Source organism: Bombus pascuorum, chromosome 2 (assembly GCF_905332965.1).
Source record: "Bombus pascuorum chromosome 2, iyBomPasc1.1, whole genome shotgun sequence".
NCBI classification, from domain to species: Eukaryota; Metazoa; Arthropoda; class Insecta; order Hymenoptera; family Apidae; genus Bombus; species Bombus pascuorum.
The window spans coordinates 17,436,634-17,457,037 of record NC_083489.1 but is presented as its reverse complement, the minus strand read 5'-3'; the positions used below and the strand labels follow the sequence as shown (position 1 = coordinate 17,457,037).

The window sequence follows — 20,404 nt, the reverse complement described above, 5'->3', positions numbered from 1 at the left end:
GAATGTAAAATAATTATACATTATCTTAAGTAAATATTAGTTATTTATAAAAATGTTTGTAAAATGTATTAGTGTTGTTGTTTGTACTATTTGTTTTTTATACACCTTTTATATTTTATGTAATTTGACATATTTTTTATCGAATGTGTCGAATAAAGATAAAGAAACGATTACTTCGTCAGAAAAAGGTAAATAATAACAACAGGAAGAATTAGTAATATTTTAATTTTGTCGATTGAACAAACAATAGGGTACATAACAATTTATGTTTGTAATTCATATTTTATTTTACAAAATTATGTTACAGATGAAGATACAGAGTCTGTATTATGGTTGCTAATAATAAACATGTCTCTATTAAGTACTTTCATGTTCCAACATTCACTTATGGCAAGTGATATTGTGAAATATTTATTTTGCAAATTACATATGGATTATATGGAAAGAAGTATTTATAATGTTGCTAGTGCTATGACTCTTCATTTATTATTTAATAAATGGCAAACTATTTCATCTATTGCATTATGGAATGTTAATATCTCTTTTAATAATATTTTGTGGTTTACATTTACTGCTTTACATGTATTGGCTTGGTCAATAATTTATAGTGGATGTTTGATGATGGATATATCTGAATTAGTTGGAATAAAACAAGTATATTATAAGTTTTCATTTAGACCAAGTCCTATGCTAATGAAGTCAAAAGAATTGTTACGTTATTACTCACACATGAGACATCCAAGTTTTACAGGATTTCTTATTATTTTATGGGTGTATCCTCATATGACGTAAGGCATATTCAAGATATCAATATTATAGTACTCAAACTGTCTGTAGTAAATAAATAACTGGTTTTTAATATTCTATAGATTAGACCGATTATTATTGGCTTTGATACTCTCAATTTACATGACCTTAATGTGGACTATTGACAAGGAAGATTACAATTATCATGCTAATCTTGTGAAGAGAAAACAAAGAGAATTATTCTGATTTTCACTTATACATACTAGTTTGCTTTATCGACTTTTGTGTTCATTACAATTAAGTTATATATTCAGTCGTTCTAACATTAGTTTAAAAGCTTTATATTGTAAAGTATGTATATAACATAAATATAAATATATAGAATTACTTAAATTTATGTTTTTAATTATTACATCTCAATCATTAATTAGTATATCTGTTATGACATAGGAAATTTAATTTACAATTTCAATCAAAAGAGCCGTTCCTTTTAAAATCCAGTATGATTGTTCTTTTTCAGAAGCGAGTAGAACTGCAACAACAAAATTAGTACTATGTCCAGTTGTGGATAATACACCTGCTCGAACTGCTGTTTTATACAAAGGGCAAATATATCTTGAATCATCTTTTGGTAATTCTAATACTGGATTTATATGTAAAACTGGAAGAGATGGATTCATTTCACCTAAAATAGATCATTTATTTGCCTTTCATGCATGATATATTATTTAAAGAGTAATATTTTCTGAAATTTTTTCAAATTTTTTACCTATATTTGCATCTACTAAATGCATGGATCCAAAATCCCATCTACCAGCATCAATAAATAACCCATGTATTAAAACTCCATCTTCTGGTACTTGTAAGTTTTTATATACTTGTATTACCTAATATATTATATCAATTATCTGAATGAATCATTCTTTTGTTGCATAATATTTAATTGTGGTAAAATATTTATAATGATCAAACCTCCTTTTCAGCCTTTTTGTGCTCTATTTCAATATCTTCTTGATCAAGAACAACTTTGGTAGCAATAAAATCCAACTTTAGGTGGTCTATAGGAATATTATACTTTCTAGCACATGTTTGTAACATGCCAGTTAAAAATCCTTGCGGAAAGGATAAACCCGAAATCCAAAAAGAAATTGGCTTTATATCAATCAACCAAATCTGTAATGTATAATACTTACTAAACTGGTTATTTTTTATATTTTACAATCTTTTTACTTGAATGAAGTCAATCCTTAGCTCTAAGTTCCTTATCCAGCTTCCTAAGGTTTTTAATGATGGATAGACATTTACATTATGCCACATTTGTGGTACCTAATTTGTATAATATATAATAACTATTAATAATATAATATTAAGAAAAATTTATAAGAATAATTTAAAGATATTAATATCAATTACACCACCGAAAATATTCTTTGACAAAAATTTAATAGGTCGAAAATTATTATAAAACCTGATTATTGACAAGAGCCACAAAGACGTTTTCTAATTCCTCAGACATAACAACAAAACCTTTGATGGCACGTTGTAAATTTTCTATTGATATATGTATCTTCTTCAGAAGTATATTATACCTATCAACTTCGTGAACAAGAACAGTACTTAAGGATGGAAGTCTTCCCATTGAATCTCTCTGTAATAATTTCATAATGACATCTGTTTTATAATTAATAGTAGCATAAAGTGAACATTGTCGATTACTTTTAAGTGCTCTGGGTTACATTTTGTAATATCTATTTGCAATTGAATTTTATCCTTTATCATGTCAGCAATTTCATATGCTACATCTGAACTAGATTTATCTTGATCCGTGATAGATTCTTGTGGTTGTACTTCCAAAATGGTATTTAGTACAAATTGTGCTTCTTTTAACTAATATAATTATACAAATATTTTAATTTATCACAAGGATGTAAAGTCTTTCCTGTTCCTAACTTGACTGTCTTTGATTACCTGATAAGCAATATTTGCATTTTCATGCATTCCAAAAATTTCTGGATCGTCAATTATAGGAAAGGTTTCTACAAAATCTTGATACTCTTGCAGGGTATTGTAAACAGGACAATAATACTTCCCAGATGGCGAATAGACATAATCTGTGATTATTTATAATAATAATATATATTAATAGTTATAGATATTGTAAGTTATTTTTAATAACAATTTGTCTTTAAGTTACTCACTGATATCCAAAGATTTAGGAGAAAAGAAAATAGCTAAGATCGTTTTCATACATCTTAAATCCCAACTGTCTGTAACCCTACCCCCATAAGTAATTTCACCTAAATTGAATATATAGTGAATGTTTAATGTATTTGATCCTTCCTAACAAAAGAAATAAATTTGAAATATGTTTTACACACCTGTAGTGTATATTAATGCATTCCAATGTATACGACCTTGAACACAAAATAATTTCAAATTTAGCAAACAACATTCTCTGTCGCTGTCGTTAAATTCATACAGAATATTCCATCCTAGGGGTCCAAATTTTTTTCGTTCCTGAATAATTGCGTGGAAAAAGCAAATTCCGAATATAACTCGGCGCCAGCTTTCGCCTAAATCTGTACACGAAAAGAAGAAATCCTAAATTCATTAGAATTAAATATATATTTTGCGTTTCGGATATTAATATAAGGAATTCTTTCTTACGATGATGTTCAAAATATTCTTCATCCAATTCATGTAATGCTCTCTTGATATTGGCCTTCAGTCCTTTTGGCGGCTCATTTGTAACTTTTACGGAATTTTGAAGAACGGAAACTGGAAAAGCAGCACTCGGCATCGAACTCAGAAATAATCGGAAGTCATTATGAATTATTCCCTCTGGTTCTTCAGCAATCTCCAATATAAGTTGCTCCATGTTGATCATCCACGATACAGCTAGATGACAATTCTGTAAAAACACCCATCTACCTTCGATGGTACCTGCTCGTAGATGTCCTTCTGCAATAGGACCTTGGCCTTGACCTAAAGAAATGGAATCACATCTATCGGAAAAACCCATATCATGTGCGAATTTTTGAAAAGCACTGAAGGGATCTGATCCAGTTGTAAGTATGAAGATCAATGGTATTTTATTTGACGTATCTGCAAATCTGAAAATTTTCGATAAAAAATTCAATCTGTATAATTACGAAGTAATGCGATGTGGAACATATAACTTCTTTATACGTACAAAAGTTGCAATGTTGCCATAGGTGATTCTACAAATTTTGGCCCTAAATTGTTCGATACGTAGGCTGTGATTGCAAAAATTAATACTTCCTCCTTCAATGATTTTATCAACATTAATTTTTCAATGTCGGTTAATATCTCATTCCAATTTTTCATAGCGATTGTTTGATTGGTAGGGATTATATTAATTTCCTACAAAAAGAAGAAGTAAAACTATATTCATAATGGAAATAAAAATCAGAATATAAAAATGATATATTACCTCCTTAAAATATCCAAGAGTTAACGGAATCTTCTTAAATGCATCATTTAAAACATCTTTAAATTTTTTAAACGTACTAGCTAAATAATTAATCGAAGTCCACATTTTAGGCGTTAAAGATGGATAATTTGGAATTTCTTCCTATTTGAAACATTTACAAATCGATCGAAAAATATCATTTACGAGTTACGTAAATAAATCATGGAAGACATAACTTACCACTACAATTCGTGTTGGCCCTCGCAACATAAAATTCCATTGCGTCTGAGACACGATCTGCTCATTTATATGTACTGCAATATTGAGCATGAAACTAAATACCAACTTGTGTTTCTCAAATAGACCTCGCGAAACATTTGTGTAGATAGCTAATGTTATTTCATTCAATAAGGTCTGCAAACGCCGCTGCAAATCAGCCTCTTTTTCGGTAGTTTCAATTACCGTGTTAAATAACTAATAAAATGTCGAAGAATGTTACAATATCGAATTATATATTTGCAGACTCGAAAATATATCGTGCAATTAATTACTTGACTGAAGTACTTTAACGAAAATTGGTACATGGGATCTATGTTTGCAAGGTTTGCCACTACGAAATACAAGACTGATCCACGATTCGCAACAGATCGATATTTTTCACGCGCAACTGAGATCTTTTTCTCAGTCGCTTCACTTTCAATTAATCTCGTTGCAATAATTGCAGAAGTTTCTTTACTGTCATTTAAGGTTTCTATTAAGTCTTCATTGTCCAAAATATCATCACCTGCACCGTATAACAATGTCAATATTCTGTCTTCGATACTTTGCAATTGACCTTTGTCCGCGTTGATTTTTATTATTAAATCATTCCTCATTGTTTCCAAATCTGGTCTTTCGAGACGTACCACATCTCTGAGTAAAGTTTAACGAGGTAGGGGATTTTGAGATTGAATATACGTGTTACGTGATTAAAAATGTGTTACTGGATTAATACTACTAAAAACAATGTACATACGCGAGTATCTGTTCTTCGAGGCCTGCCACAGTTACGGTAAAGTTAACTATTGTTACTTTAATACAGATCTCTGGTAAATAATGAGGATTCGCGATTTTCGTCGTAATGTATAATTTGAAATTACTGTCATACTCGACGTCTATATCGCCAAATCGTATCAATGTCCTACCACCCTATATAATCGTAACAAATGATATTAATATAATTGTTATCTCATATAACTTAAACCATTTAAAGATATCTGAATTGTTTTAAAATAGATGATGTATCGTATTTACTAAAATAAAGATTTGTTTAAGTAGAATAGGTTCCAAACTTGGGTCCAATACTTCTCCTACTTCTTGAATTAATACAGGAGTTCCAAGCCTTATGGACGCTTCTAGTATCCTCATTAAATGTATATCCGTTAGCTTGCATATTTTTAAATTGTTTTCTTGTTCCATGTTCCGTATCCACCTATTTGCCTTAATGCAAATAGAATATTGCTAGGAAACGATATTAGATTCGAATAACTTAAAACATATTAGAAAAGTTGCTGCAATTACTTGCTCTTGGGGATCAATCATTAAAGGCCAACGACTAGCTTGCGTTACAAAGATTGCATTTTCTGTGCTAACTTTGTCTCGTGGTAAACCATACGTATTCCAAAGACGAATTTCATAAGCATCAACTAATATTGCAATGAGACTATAGTTCTCTGTAGTTTTAATATCGTAGTCTTTGCAACTGGATAACCAAGTTTGTATTAATTCCTCTCTGTACTCATTTGTAAAAGCACCCAGGTAAGCAAGGGCTCCAGCAGCTACCAATGTATCGCCAGTCAAGTTGACAATTTGTTTGTCAAAATCCTGAATATTTATAACATGAAAAGAAAATTGATAATAATTCATCATGTTATGTTTTCTGAGTTCAACTTTTTATCGTACGCGCGTTAATTCTTCCCATCGAACTCGTTCATCCACCAACGCAGATGTCAATCGTCCAGATCTATTCAATCTTGTTTCCGCTAATTCCATTTCAGCTTCTAATTTGTTTAAATTTTCTATTGCTGAATCGTATTGCTTTTGCAACTCCTTGATCTTATTTTCCACCGTAACGAGTTCTTGCTGTTTCAAAGCAAGAACTTCTTCTATCTCTCGCAATTCTTCTTCAGCTTTGTGCAATCTGTGTAATTAATCATTATTACAGTTCCTCGTGTCCCATGCGTTATGAGAATTATCTATTTTGTTTTCTTAAGAACTATGAAGAAATAATCTACCTTTGTCGCTTTGGTTCGACCACCCTGTAGATTTTAGCATATCCATCCATTGCTCTCACCCAGATGCACATCGATCTACACGCTTTACTTTGTCTAGCCACTAAATCTGGTCGAAATTCTGGATGTTGGACATATTCTTGCAACTTTTCTAAAAGTTTATCGCTTATGTCGTCCTTAGGATAAGCCATTAAGCGATCAAGAAAATGTATGTCACCCAAGACTAATTTTGCGGTTGGCCAATCTGTCCTAAGATAAAAATGTAACGTAACTAGTAGTATTACTTTCATAGATCCTATGAAACTCACTTTTCACCCAACAGTAAATTTACTGCTTCCATGACAAAACGCACTAGGTGAGGTGGTTTATGAAATACGCGAATTTCATTAATATCACTTTTATTTAAAGCTTCTAATGCTTTCTGAGCTTCCAGTAAAGCAGGCATTGCTGCTTCCAAGTCTTGCCTAGCATCAGCTTCTAAAGCCGCCGTTTCTTCGGCTTTCGCCTGATAAAGATAAAATTATATACTCGATAAATAAGATCATCTATTCGTTAAATTTTCTTTTCTTCATTTGTTACTCGTACTTTTGCTACTTCTTCTTCAGCCATTACGACATACTTCACTTTGTCACATTCGATTTGCTGCTTCGCAAGGATTCTCACCAGATTCGATACTTCGTCGGTACTTGCTTTGAGCTTTGGGGCAAGAATTATCAATTGTTCCTTCATTACGCCAACCATCTCATTGGTTTCTCGCAGTTTCTATCCAAGTAATTGTATTAATCAATTTAATATCCACTTAATTGTATTATAAATGTTAGTGAAGTTACATTCTTTCAAAGAAAGCATTTTATCATTCGAAGGAATATGGGATTATATAGTATTTACGTTGAGTCCATTGGCAATTTTACTTTTCAGCAACTCTATTTCTTTCTTCTTCCTTCCTAAAGTTGTTTGAAATAGCTTTAAAAGTTCTAAATAACTGCTCGGTGTGGTATAATATCTTCGACGCATTTCTATGAAGAATCGAGCTGTTACTTCTTCTACGCTCTATAATTTTACATGATTTTCTTTCAAACCTCATACTTTCCAATGCTATTTTATGGTGAATCTACTATAATGGCAAACGATACCTCATGGATCAAGACGCACATGGTACTAAGGTTAGTAAGCTTTCCCGAATCCTTTGGAACGATTGTGACTAATGAACTTTCTGCTACCGATAAAAGGGCATCATCCGGCCACTTCGTAAACCAATCAATGGTGCAACAATTTACCAATGAAGGAAACATACGACAGCGATGTCTATGAAGATAATAAAATATAATCTATATGATAAAAGATTATAAAATATAATCAATGCCTTCAGTAATAAGTAAAGGAGAGAGAGGTCAGTTATCATATACATACAAAGAATAATTGATATTTTAAAGAACAGACCTAAAAGAGTCGCCTATAGGACTCATACAGATCATTAAGTGAAGTTGATTTCTAACTCTCCCAATGAAATATTGATAAATTGCGTCTCTGTTTCCTTCGTGAATCCCTGCTTGTTTCGCGGCAGGCCTGGTAGCTATGATAACTTTCTCAAGTTCATCTGCTTCGTACAAGTTTGGTACTTCGCCTGAAAAGAATGTTTGTCGACGGTTATTACAGATTAAAGTTATTCAAACAGTCGAATAACTTTTTTGGCGGTAATATTATTTGGAAAACGCATCAGGACTGTATTAAAGCTACCTGTATTAAGTGTATTATTGATGTCTTCTAAAAATTCTTCTAGCACAATCTGAGTATCGGTGAATAAAAATGTTGTATGTTTAGCCTCGGTACCTGGCTCGAAATAAAATCGGCGAAGATCTTCGTGCCATGAATTTTTATCGTACGTACGCGTAACTTCTATTTGATAACATCTTAAAACATTTGACAGTTGTGGTAGATTCTTTGATCATTTCGATAGAAATAATTTGTGTCATTGAATAGTTAATGTTGGTACAGACTTATAACCATTTAAATGAGATGCTAATCTTGTCAGACTTTGCTTTCCCATTCCACCGACTCCGATCAAAAGGCCATTGCCTCTTTCAGAACGAAGAATTCTTGCAAGCCTGCAGATGTGTTCTATAGCATCCATGAAGAAAATAATTCTCATGTCTTTTCCCACAGAGAAACGATAATCTTCCAAATAATCCTGTGATATATATTTAAAGATATGATCCAGGGAAATCAAATTGGTACTAACATGAGCGAAGTATAGTGATTACCTCCAAAGTTCTTCTAACTTTTGAAATTTCCGTAAGCTCTTCGTAAATTCGTTGTTCCTTTGCTGCTCCGAAGGACATGAAGTCACCAAATAATAGTATCGGTGGTTTTTCGATAATTTCTTCATCCGGAAGCCGCATCACTTCCATACCGAATGCGTTGACACATATGTTGTTTAGAAGTTTAAAGAAATAGCTCTTATCCTGAACGTTGATCAGTCGGTCATGGAAAACACGAAGACATTCGTGATAAAAAAGCCTAAAGAATACAAATATTTTTATCCTCTTCTTTTCATTACAAAATACTAACAGACGTCATGGCTGTTACAGTGTGACGATTATACCTGTACATTTCGATGGGTTGTTTAATGACCGCCGCGTCAACTTGCATGATACCTTGTATACATTTCGACAAATCCCGTAAATTAAAGATGTAATGACTTTTTTCTGGCGTCGGCAAAAGATCCGTAGCTATTCCTTGGTAAACATCGACTGCTGCATTTACTATTCTATCGCCAATTTGTTTAACAGACTCTACAAAATCTTCCAGAAATCCGTTCATAATTGCCCTAAAAGGAATTCGTTTTATGTCGTGCGTGAAACAATTTTATATGATATAAAGAATTTCCTGTTGGAAAGGGTTTACTTGAAAATCCCTTTCAGAGAGAGTTCTATAGGGGCTGGGATAAATAGCATGGCAAAATGTCTCACAAATCTCGGTGTTAATGGATTTCTACCTCCTCCAGGAGGAGCGCATGCAACGGTGAAAACAACGTCTTCTATATGCTTCCAGAACAACTTCTCTTTATCGTACATACCATGGAAATCTAGTAATTGTCTATGCCATTCGACAATTATGAATAATTTTATGTTGAAAGAAATATAATAATAAATATAATAATATAATTAAAGTACCGTAACAGCTCGATCGGTGGTTGGGACCCATATGTATCTAATTTTGGCATATTGACATCGTCGACAAATACACACACTCTTTTCCCAATGGGTGCTCCCAGCACGGTTCTTTTCCTTCTTTCCAATTTTAGTTCTAAAATCTCTTGCGTTCTGCCACTGCTTGTTTGAGCAGAGAAGATCAAATTTATCGGTACCCAGAGCTGACTATCTTCCAAATTATTTAAAACAACTTTCGTTATTACCGATTTACCAACTCCTATAAATTATCCCTTCTATTAGAATTATAAATCGTTAAGGAGAGAAAATATAAAGGTCGTTAAATACAGCTAACCAGTATCTCCGGTAAAGAATACCGGTTTATTTATTCCGACTAATTTCTTCATTAAGTAACCAAATCGTACAGTATCGACAGTTGGTACTAGAATATCGAAAAATGGCACTTCATTGTCATATATAAATTGTGGCATGATATCCGTCCAAGAATCCAATCGATGTTGTTGTACGTTTACATAAATCTCCCATAAATCTATCGACGGCAAACTGCATATCGAAACAAAACAGGAGAATAGTATGTTATTATATGTATAGAAAAAAAGAATACAAACGCTATTTAATTTTGAGATTGTACAATGTATCTTCATCATCTTCAAATTGTTTTCTCACAAAAGCCTCGAACACGCTTCGAGAGGCGTCGTTAACGTTACCGCCAACGGCCCAAAGGTAGGCAAAGACAAATGACTGAGCTAAAAATGTTCTAATTCGCGCCTTTTCCGTAGTTCTTTCTATCGCATCTGGTTCGTTTAAAATATATTCCAATATCGAACAAGTCATGCTTGCTTTACTAATATCAACCTATTGATAGATGGAACGACGATGTTGGAAAAATTATGTTTCGATCGTTGTGTAAGACGAGACAAATTGTGTACCTGTAGAATTGGGCAGACACAATTTTTCATGCAGAATATTAATCCTTCTTCGAAATATTTTTCGAAGAGTTCGATGATCTGTAATCGATGTTCGTTTCTTACGATAGCATCAGGAAGTGTGTCTAACCATGACTTCACGTAAGGCATCCACTTTAACTCTGTAGGATCGACATACACCATTCCTTAAAATATAAAAATTAAAAGTTACAACACGTAAAGATAAAATCGGTGATTAAATAAATGATAGAATGCTGGTCTTCGAACCACAACGACTGACGGTAGCAGGCGATGCCTGGGCAAGATCCATAACTTCGAATAACATACGCATATAAGGAGTGAATTTAATTCTTTCAGAATTAGCCAGACACAACATTTTATTATCATCTAACACGGTGTTCATATTTTCTATCCATACGGCATCGACAGGTCCATCGCACACAATCCATTGATGATCTTCCGTGGTAAACTGAACAATGAAAATGAGATTTATTAAAATTTCGTAAAAGCATTCCTTTGCTTTTACTCGGGCTAAGATTCCTACTAACGGAACATGCGTGACGAACTGTAAAGCCGATTAAACCATCTTGCCATTCGTTGGTCATTATATCTACTTTTCCATATAATTCACCGATCGTAACTGCTTTCGGATTGATTAGATACACGTGAACTGGCTGATAACACGTTCCAGGTATAGCCATTTCATACAGTCGACTGTAAGTATTTGCAAGAGTCTGAAATAAAAAGCTGTTATTTAATAGCTCTTGTGTTTGTTAAAAAAAAGTAATATATAATATAAAAAAATAAAAATAATACCTTGAGAAAAATTATACCATTTACAATATAAAAAAGTGAGCTATTATTCGACCTACTCTCAGAACTGTCGTTTTTCCAGAGCCAGTTGGACCAACTAACATCACTCCATGTCTTACTTGCAAACATTCATGCAGTTGAGTAATTTTCTTCAAAATGCAAGCTTCTGGCTGTAAACCGGCTTCTTTCATTATCTATAAAAATTATGTTATGTTTGGGGTTTCTTATATGGATGTAATTACAAACATCATTAATTATAAATTACTTCGATAGCTGTGTCCCGTAGGATACCGTATTCTTCTTCCGGAATTTCAATGCCTGGAAAGAGATCTCCTACGATACCTTCGAACAGTTCAGCGTCATCGCGTAAAAACTTCGGTATATTGCTCTCGCGCAAGGCTCTAATTAAAACAACGTCCTCTGGTTTATCAGGATTATTTCGTTTAAGACTACCTGCCATTACCAACACGCTTTTTACAGCCCTTTAGAAATAGGGAAATAATTCGATGTTAATCGACAGTAAACAACATATAGCTATTGAAATTGCAACAACATTAATAGATACCTCATTCCGAAATCATAATGATCCTGCTGGGAAAGTTGTTCGCTGCTAAGTGTATACATCAGAGTCATTTTTTGCGATAACGATTTTGACGATTCGAATCCTTCTGAATATAGCGTAACTTCAGCAATAAGTTCTACGAAAAGACACTAATTTAGTATCGTTTAAAAATATCTATATTAACAGGAGTTTACTATATTACTAGTATAATCGTACTATAATCTGGAACCATCATAGCGAATGGTCGGAACAGTGCTTTTAAATTATCTGGTAATTCCGTACGACCAGCATATCCTGGATTCATAGTGATGAAAGTTGCGCAAGACATCACCAATTTGATCATTCTTCCTTCGAACATGAATCTAAAAAGTAAAAGGACATTTAGATTTATTCAATTATTACAACTGAAACAACTTACTCGGTGGCTCTAGCAATTTTAGCATTTCTGATAGTAATTAGTTGCTGAGCTATTACGGAAAGCACTTCTATATCTATTCTATTAAATTCGTCAAAACAGCACCAGGCTCCAGAAGTTGCCAGACCAGAAAAGAATCTACCCATCATCTGTGGCACGCAATTTTCCCGTTGTAATTATCTTTAGTTGTTTCAATTTTCAAGCGACTGCCACGAAAATGAATAAGCGATAATATTTGGCGTACTCTATAATCGAGTCCTTCCGAACAATTGAACACAACGCACTGAACAGCGACTGCTTTGGCTAAATCCTTCGTCGTCTCTGTTTTCCCAGTACCTGCAGGTCCTGCAGGAGCACCACCTATTGAATAATATTTGTAAATACTTATCCTCAATTTTTTGAAAAGATAACGTGCAATTCTGCTTTAATATTCATTAATACCTAAATCTAACTGAAGAGCGCCCATAAGGCACAAATAACATTTATCCGTTAGAGGAGTTATGACAAGCCTCTTTTGAGCACCGAGATATTCATACCCGTAAAGATATTTAGAGTTACTCATACGTGTTAAACAATTGTCGAGTTCTTCATCCCAGTAATAACGTAACGCTTTTAGCCAATCAAAGCTTGTACTATGATATAAGTAATCGGTTGTTGGAAAATGGTTCTAACATATGGTTCTTTGAACTAAAAAATTGTTACGTTTCAATTTTCACCTTGACATTACTCTATTTTCAACCAAAGTCGTAACGATGTCTCTGGCGTGCACATCTATCGTTACCAAATTAATTATAACATCGCGTATCAATTGTGGCAATTCTTTCCTTACCATTGTCGCCAATTCATTTAAATCCTATAATATAGCAAAAGGAAAGGTTGTCTCATAGAAATTTTTAATCTAAGTTTTACAAAGACACATAGGTATACTGAACTGCGAAACATTTCTGTTCGAACGCTTTCATCTTCTCAATCACATTCTCAGTAGAATCTAAGATAATGTGGATATCTCGAGTCCAGAATATTTGGCATACAGCGAGGATTATCTGGGGAAGGTAAGAAAAAAACAAGTACATAATTTTATTAATCATATTTTATTTTACGCCTTATTTTACTTTTATTTTCAGTAAGAAGTTCGCGTCGTAAAAAATATTTCGAAGCAAGACTTATTGTAAATTACTGAAGAAATAAAACATGTAACCTGAGAAGGATGCATATACAGAAATTGCTCTCGCCCTTTCTCAGCCAAGTCTTTTATTCCTTCTTTCATTCTTCTCCTTAATGTCGAAAACATAGCTTCCTCGACTCGACCTAGCCAATCTTCGACATTACCTCTTGCTCTCAAACCTTTTCCAAGCGGAACTTTTTCACCTTCCGGTGAGATCATAGAAACTATATCTGTCGTTAGTACTAGTTCACCGAATTCATTTTCTTTCATTGCAAATTCCAGTCTGTATATCGCATCAAAGCATTTCTGCAAATGTCTTTGTACCGCATGTGGATTCTTTGTCTACCGTACAATAGTTGGTATTTTAGTAAAGCGTTTCAATGTGAAACATAATGTTGATTAATACTTTTAACTTTTCCTTTGTTTCATCGATACCTGAGCTAAAATTTCTAAAAGTTCGTCGTTAGATAAGAAGAAGAATCTTGGGAACGCTACCCGTTTCGTCTCAAGATATGCTTCCAAACATTTCATTACTTCGTCTAACATTCGGTTATTCTCCTCAAATTGTTCTAATAATCCTGGTTGTGTGCAAGCTGGCATAGCCAAAGGCGCCTAAAAATGTTCGATGTCGCAATCAAACGTTATCAATCGAATTGATGAAATTAGCGGCAAACCTTATGAGTCCGTCTCATAAGATCCTTCCAAAATCTGTCAACCTCAATAAAAAGTTTTGCTTCCATAGGTAACTGTCGCTGAATGTCCGGAGCTGAAAATATTGCTTCCAGATACAACCATTGCTGTTGCAAGTATTGCCACGCTTCCTACATCAAACATATCTCATAAATTAGCTAGATATCTGAAAATTCTATCATATTTAAAATGATATTCGTACCAAGGTAACCGTAAATAAATCCAATTTTTCTACCCATTCTTTGACCACAGGTCGAATGGGACCGACGTGACGAGATGCGTTGATAGTTTGTAAATTAATGTTACTTTCGTCCATTGCGGTCTGAATTTCTTCGAGACTACCTATGATGAAAACATCTTTTCCCTCTCTGTAGGGTACAATAATAAATTTAAGATCTTCCCATGTATCTATGACTTTCTTTAACATATTTTCTAAGTTAGCTTCGGAGCTTGCCGCGGCAGCAACTTCCATTAATTCCTGAGGTTTCAAGAAAGCACCGAGCTCTTTCATTCGAGTCCAAGTTTTCTTCTCATCGGGTTTGAAAGTATAGTTCAATATTGCCTCAATCTTCTCCCAATGTCTATCTTTTAAGTCTGGATTTCTCAAGTAACCAAGGATTGGTAACTTATTTCTTATTAATTCAACATTCTCCTTCAAGTTCGGTACAATTTTATTCGGTGGTAAGCCTCTCTCTAACTGAATTATGTGTTTCATGGTACGCATTGTAACCGCAGTGATCTCTTCGACGTCTAAGGTATCGAACTCGGCGGTATACCATTCATGAATAGCATATTCCCAAGAAGTTAAGCTTTCCCATAATAAAGTACGTAACTTCAATTCGTTCATTACTTGATCTAAACTGTCGAACCTCGTTTGTTCGAGCTTTTTGAGATGAAAAAAAATAAAATATTATCAATTGTATAATGTATTCCACTACAGGAAGCTAATAAAATTTTGTAACTTGACGCGATACCTTGAATGTTCTTTGATGAGCACGGTATTCTTCCGCCTTAGTTGCACAGGCTGCTAGTCGTTTATCAAGTTCTTTCAAAGTATTCAAACAGGCGTCAACGTCGCTTTCATAATCCAATAGCCAAGGTTGCTGTAAAAGCGATAAAATAGATAATAGTAAAACAGAGATTGCGAAAGATATGTTTAGTCAGATCGTACCATTATTTCATCGTGAATTTCTGATATTTCTTCGTTCAATGCTGTGATATCCTTCTGAAGTTGAGCATCGAATTTGTTTATTAGCTTTGGCCTCTCTTCTAATCTATTTTCTACGACTAATCGCAAACTAGTAAAATGACTTCCAATACCCTGTTTTCGCAAATACAAAGTTTTTGTTAATGTTACATATCTGTAAGAGGATTGTAAAATCATTTGGTCGTTACCAAATAATTTGCCATGTCCATCGACGGTATAGGAAAAGCAAATTCTTCCATTGTATCGTACAGCTCTTTCACGTAATCCAACTGAGATTCCATGTCATCTACATTTTGTTGAGCTTGGTCTACAAACTTTATGTATGCAACATATTCTTTAGTTGTCACAGGAACTGTTTCCAGGTAATTGATAGCGTCACTCGCTTGCGTTAATAAAGCGTCAACTCGACTTTTTCCTAGTCTAATAGCGTGTGTTAGAACCAATACTATACACTGTACAATGACGTAAAAATATCTTTACATTTACCCAGGCATAACAGCTTCAATAACACTTAATTTCCCTCTGGGAGCAGTTTCAGCAGCGCTTTTAAATCGTTCAAGTTGAATAAAAAAGAGACCGAATGGCTGAAAATCGACTACTTTGTTGATCAGATCTACTTCTTTCTTATAACGAATGCTCCATTCTCGAAATAATTTAACATCTCGATTGTCTCGGATAATATTTTCGTCAAACGTCATGTCTTCGTAATAAAACTGTTTGATCTGATTGAATCGTTGGCAATAACGTTTTATCGCGGCTAAATTCTTCTCAAAAATTTCCTTCAATTCCGTCTTAAAAGCTAGTGTGATCGGATCTTGTTCCAAGACTTTCTGAACTTCTGGAGGGTAACCGCAAATACGCTCTTCTATCTTATGATTGATCATGGGCCTCGAATAAATGTACGAAATATAAAACCTTACGATTTGAAGAAACTATTTCATAAATTACTTCTATAAAAGCTAGCGTTTGTACCTCGTGAAAGAATGGAAGAAGGGATCGGACAGCAAAGGTTTAATAGCATATAAGTTCTCCTCCCACATAGTTTGTATAGTTCTTATTACGAAAAGGAAAATACTTTCGGACGGATCCATTACAATTTCTGAAGTTGGTAAAATAAGCAAATCCACGACCCAATATGGCAACTAAAAAACAATCTTTTTAAATACTTACATACTACCCTTAATAACAATCATGTTTTATACCTGAATACGATGCGATGGTGGGCGATTTTCTTTTAACGGAAGATCAATTATATCGTTATCTATTGATTCATCATTCGGTAAAAATTCCGTATAAATCTTTAAGAGTTCTATAAATTCTCGATAGGTATTTAATAAAAGATCGTGCATCATATTTGTTTGCATATAATCAACCAAATGAATGAAGCTGAATAATAAAATAGTTTTTCATCGCCAAAATTTATTTTCCATATGTACGAAGGATAAAATATTAATGAAAACTTTACTATCATTTTTTAACAATGGCTTACCAAGACAATCTGTAACACTTTTCTCTCTTTCGTGCTTGTTCGATGTAACTCATTTTAAGAATACCATCTTTCGGCATTTTGAATTTCGCAACGCCGAATTCACCTGTTACGGCGGCAAATTATATAAGATTAGAAAATACATTCTAAGTAATGGGAGAAAATATAAAACATCTACATGCCCCTTCCAAAATACTACCAAGTTTTCCATATGCAGTTTGCTCTATTGTTATATTGGAATCATCGGGAGTATATCCAGCCTTTAATAAAGCACCGAGGCAAGCATTATTTACAATATCTATTGCTAATCTTCTAAACTCATCTAACTTATTTCTAAGCAGTTCTAGTTTTGTAAACTGTAAATAAATATTTGAAAGATTATATGATATTTATTACAGATACACGCATACGTATACATATATCAGGATGGCTTTTGTTTTCGATATTAACGTTTTCCATCTGTATAAAATCTTATCTGTTCAAAATAATCAATCATCTATACCTAATACCATCCTAGTGTATATGATACTTTTCTTAAAGAAATCTTTTTTTAAAACAGTCGATACATACCTGTTTTTCTACAAAATAAAAAAGTAACATCTTCTCAAGAATAGAGTTGTCAAAGAAACTCGAATCAAGGAAAATCGAGCACATTGATTTAATTTCTAACAGTGCCTTACTAAGAATCGAATCCGATACAAACAGATTTTCTTTTAAATAATTCTTTGCCATAACGAATTTCTTATAACTAACTGACTTTTTCCAAACGTACAAAGCTTTCCACATTCGAAACATAATGAATGTCCTTATCTAGAAATATAAATCGTAAAAATATCGAAAAATGAGAAAAACGTTCGGTTATAGAATAAATAAAAAAGATTCAGAAGACAAATGTATACTTTCAATAATTTTAAGTAAAAAATGTATTCTCTTTCCCAATGTTCGATAGGAGTAAAACTCATTTCGTCTGGACTATACTGAGTTACACCACTGGCACTGATGGTCATATAAATTTTACCTACATCCTTATACTGAACAACCCTAAAAAGTATTATTGGGAATTATCCATGCGTTTCTGAAAGTGTTCCGTGACCAGAAACACAAAAGAACTATTCACTTTAAAGCGTAAGGCGTAAAATATTTCGAAGATCGACCCACAGCGTAAATCATATAAAAAAATCCTACTTTGGGATCCTCTCGTAATTGTCGAATTAACTCTAACTGATCGATAAACCTAGGAGCATCAAAATCTGTTTCCTTTTTATATTTTTGAAAAGCCCACGAAATTGTTTCCTTTGATTCAACACCTATTTCGCAAAAATGACCAATTAATAGAAATATTCGTTGCAAATAAAGTTAGGAGATAAGCTATAAAATTTGCAATGCAACTTATGCCTGTATCCGATGTGACGTCCTTTGTTAATATCTTCTTCTCTTCTACTTTTGTTAATGAAATACGTGGTTTGTGGATCTGTTTCCTAATTTTTTCTTGTTGGGCGCTAAAACCGGTCTACAGAAATATTGTTCATAAATATCTACGAATAACGATTAATTAAATATAAAAACTTATATAAATCCTTACCAGCGGTTCTCGAATTTCCGGTTTGTACTCGATCTTTTCGAGCAACTTCTTATGTGGTATAAAAAACGGAATTTCATCTTTCCTTCTGTATCAAAATTTCCACAAAATATATCTTATTATATAGAATAACAAATTTTCATAAAATTTTAATTGAATTTCAAATATTCATATACGTTTTGTAACTACGTGGAGGTTGTTGACACAATTTAAAGGGTAATTTATTCGCAGAAGACTGGAACACGGTAAATAATCCAGAATTCTTCTCCGATTCTTTAAATGAGGAAACATCTGGCATATTTTCTTCACTTGATTTATGTTTATCGTTTCTATCCATTTTCTTACTCGCTAGCAAATATCATAGTTAAAACGTTTGACTTCTCATCGTTCACGTATCGATTAAACAAAGAAAACTAAATAAGAGAAAATTTCCAACTCCCTCTATTTTCACGTTTATGTTGCAATCGTATATATTTTCGCAATAATGGTATCATAACTTATCAATACTAGAAAACATTAGCTTTATTGACTGTTACATTTATCGTATATAGTAGAGCTTAAGTATAAATTAACTATCAACTATTTATTAAATATACAAATCTAACAAAGCTTTAATTATGCTTCTTCTTAATATAGATGTCATTGAAGTTACTTTTATTACTTCTTAAAAGACAATATTAATTACTTCCGTTAAGATGTAATAAAAAAGTATATTAAGTTTTAATTAATGGATGATTCATAATATGTGACATGTTCTCGTTAATGTAACGTCATGGAAAAGAATCGCTTTACGACTACTGATCTTATTGACTTGGGCGAATATGTTATATTACGTTAAGTACGTCGGCGGTTACGTTAAGTACAGCACGAACTTATCGCTATAAATACTAGAGGATACAACAAAATTTCTATATTTTTTCAAGGTCAGTATTCCAACTCACGTGACATAAAATCCTATATGCGTAAGATACACGGTCTATATCTATGCCTGTTATTAACGATGACGAAGGTTTATCTATATGAACATTACGAACTCGTTATTATTGACATTACATTACATTTATAGTTCTTATATGAATGTAAAATGAATATTTGACAAATTTTTTATATCGGAGAAATGTATATATCAAATACTTTGATAATGTATCGTTATTTTCACAGGTAGTGACAAAATCGTACATTTCATCGAAACAAATTTAAAGAGTACATGAAAAAAAGTCGAAAATACGAAATAAAATTTCTTCGTATGACGATCCTTCGTTTCTGAGAAAATCTACTTTAAAAATTTGTCAAATAATGGGTTTGAACTTGGTTTGAACCGACTAGATACGAGGAAACAATCATCAGGAGAATATTCTACGTGCGAAAATCGATCAAAAATGTAAAATAATATTTTCCTGCTTAAGGCCTCGTTTTCAAGAAAATAAGATTTAAACATATTTAATTACGAATTGGCCTAATATAGGAAAACGAAGCATCTTATGAAAAAATGCTACTCTACCTTTTTGATTTTCACATGTAGTTTAAACTTCTGATCATCTACTCTTGTTCAGTCCGGACTTAGCCAAATTTAAGTATGCTTATCAAATTTTCAATCTCGATTTTCGCGTAAACGGAGCCACGGATGAAGAAACGTAACATTAAATTATTTTCTTGTTTATTTATGCAGAATCACTTCTTACCCGGTCGTACTACGATTTCTATCCCACCCTGTATATAGTATACCCTGCAATAAATTTTTCACTTTAAAAGCTTCAAGTATAGATCTGCCATCTTTTTATTACGTCACTGCAAATTTATGTTAACTCTCTATGAATTTTAAATAACATATCGTTAATTATCAGAATAAAACATGAAAGAAATTACCTTCACTATTATGAAAAAAAAACCATGGAAAACTAATATTGAAATATATGTCTATTATGCTAGCGACTCTTCTGT

The 20,404-nt window shown here is 33.0% G+C and overlaps 2 protein-coding genes across 4 annotated transcripts; one reads left to right on the top strand and one right to left on the bottom strand.

Moving 5' to 3' along the window:
* Positions 1 to 35: 35 nt before the first annotated feature.
* Positions 36 to 1,960, top strand: LOC132916713 (nurim homolog). Of its 3 annotated transcripts, none has more exons than XM_060976984.1 (5): positions 36 to 188; positions 308 to 788; positions 870 to 1,098; positions 1,268 to 1,378; positions 1,731 to 1,960. In XM_060976984.1, the coding sequence occupies exons 1-3, from the start codon at positions 53 to 55 to the stop codon at positions 991 to 993; spliced, it is 741 nt and encodes a 246-aa protein (XP_060832967.1). In that variant the 5' UTR covers positions 36 to 52; the 3' UTR covers positions 994 to 1,098; positions 1,268 to 1,378; positions 1,731 to 1,960. The 3 variants fall into 3 exon arrangements, with proteins under 3 accessions (XP_060832967.1, XP_060832966.1, XP_060832965.1); XM_060976983.1 differs by having other exon boundaries at positions 1,268 to 1,609; XM_060976982.1 differs by having other exon boundaries at positions 1,268 to 1,960.
* Positions 1,132 to 20,192, bottom strand: LOC132916720 (dynein axonemal heavy chain 6). Its single transcript, XM_060976999.1, has 62 exons — positions 18,640 to 20,192; positions 18,467 to 18,551; positions 18,266 to 18,394; positions 18,002 to 18,177; positions 17,784 to 17,925; positions 17,455 to 17,694; positions 17,084 to 17,240; positions 16,888 to 16,990; positions 16,601 to 16,784; positions 16,371 to 16,540; positions 15,885 to 16,286; positions 15,587 to 15,818; positions 15,363 to 15,512; positions 15,166 to 15,294; positions 14,394 to 15,074; positions 14,176 to 14,322; positions 13,937 to 14,113; positions 13,535 to 13,843; positions 13,269 to 13,379; positions 13,053 to 13,189; positions 12,778 to 12,968; positions 12,581 to 12,696; positions 12,340 to 12,485; positions 12,138 to 12,283; positions 11,925 to 12,057; positions 11,625 to 11,841; positions 11,419 to 11,553; positions 11,095 to 11,280; positions 10,814 to 11,015; positions 10,550 to 10,731; positions 10,252 to 10,475; positions 9,955 to 10,163; positions 9,624 to 9,879; positions 9,355 to 9,546; positions 9,053 to 9,277; positions 8,712 to 8,967; positions 8,448 to 8,638; positions 8,188 to 8,360; positions 7,891 to 8,074; positions 7,584 to 7,755; positions 7,339 to 7,500; positions 7,036 to 7,212; positions 6,759 to 6,955; positions 6,454 to 6,699; positions 6,122 to 6,359; positions 5,741 to 6,043; positions 5,474 to 5,659; positions 5,196 to 5,368; positions 4,732 to 5,092; positions 4,421 to 4,654; positions 4,202 to 4,342; positions 3,941 to 4,131; positions 3,415 to 3,860; positions 3,126 to 3,326; positions 2,946 to 3,044; positions 2,716 to 2,858; positions 2,464 to 2,634; positions 2,216 to 2,395; positions 1,978 to 2,073; positions 1,720 to 1,920; positions 1,517 to 1,634; positions 1,132 to 1,432 (listed from the first exon to the last, which is right to left on the bottom strand). Exons 1-62 carry the CDS (start codon positions 18,798 to 18,800, stop codon positions 1,203 to 1,205), a joined length of 12,252 nt encoding a protein of 4,083 aa, XP_060832982.1. The 5' UTR covers positions 18,801 to 20,192; the 3' UTR covers positions 1,132 to 1,202.
* Between the last annotated feature and the right edge of the window lie 212 nt (positions 20,193 to 20,404).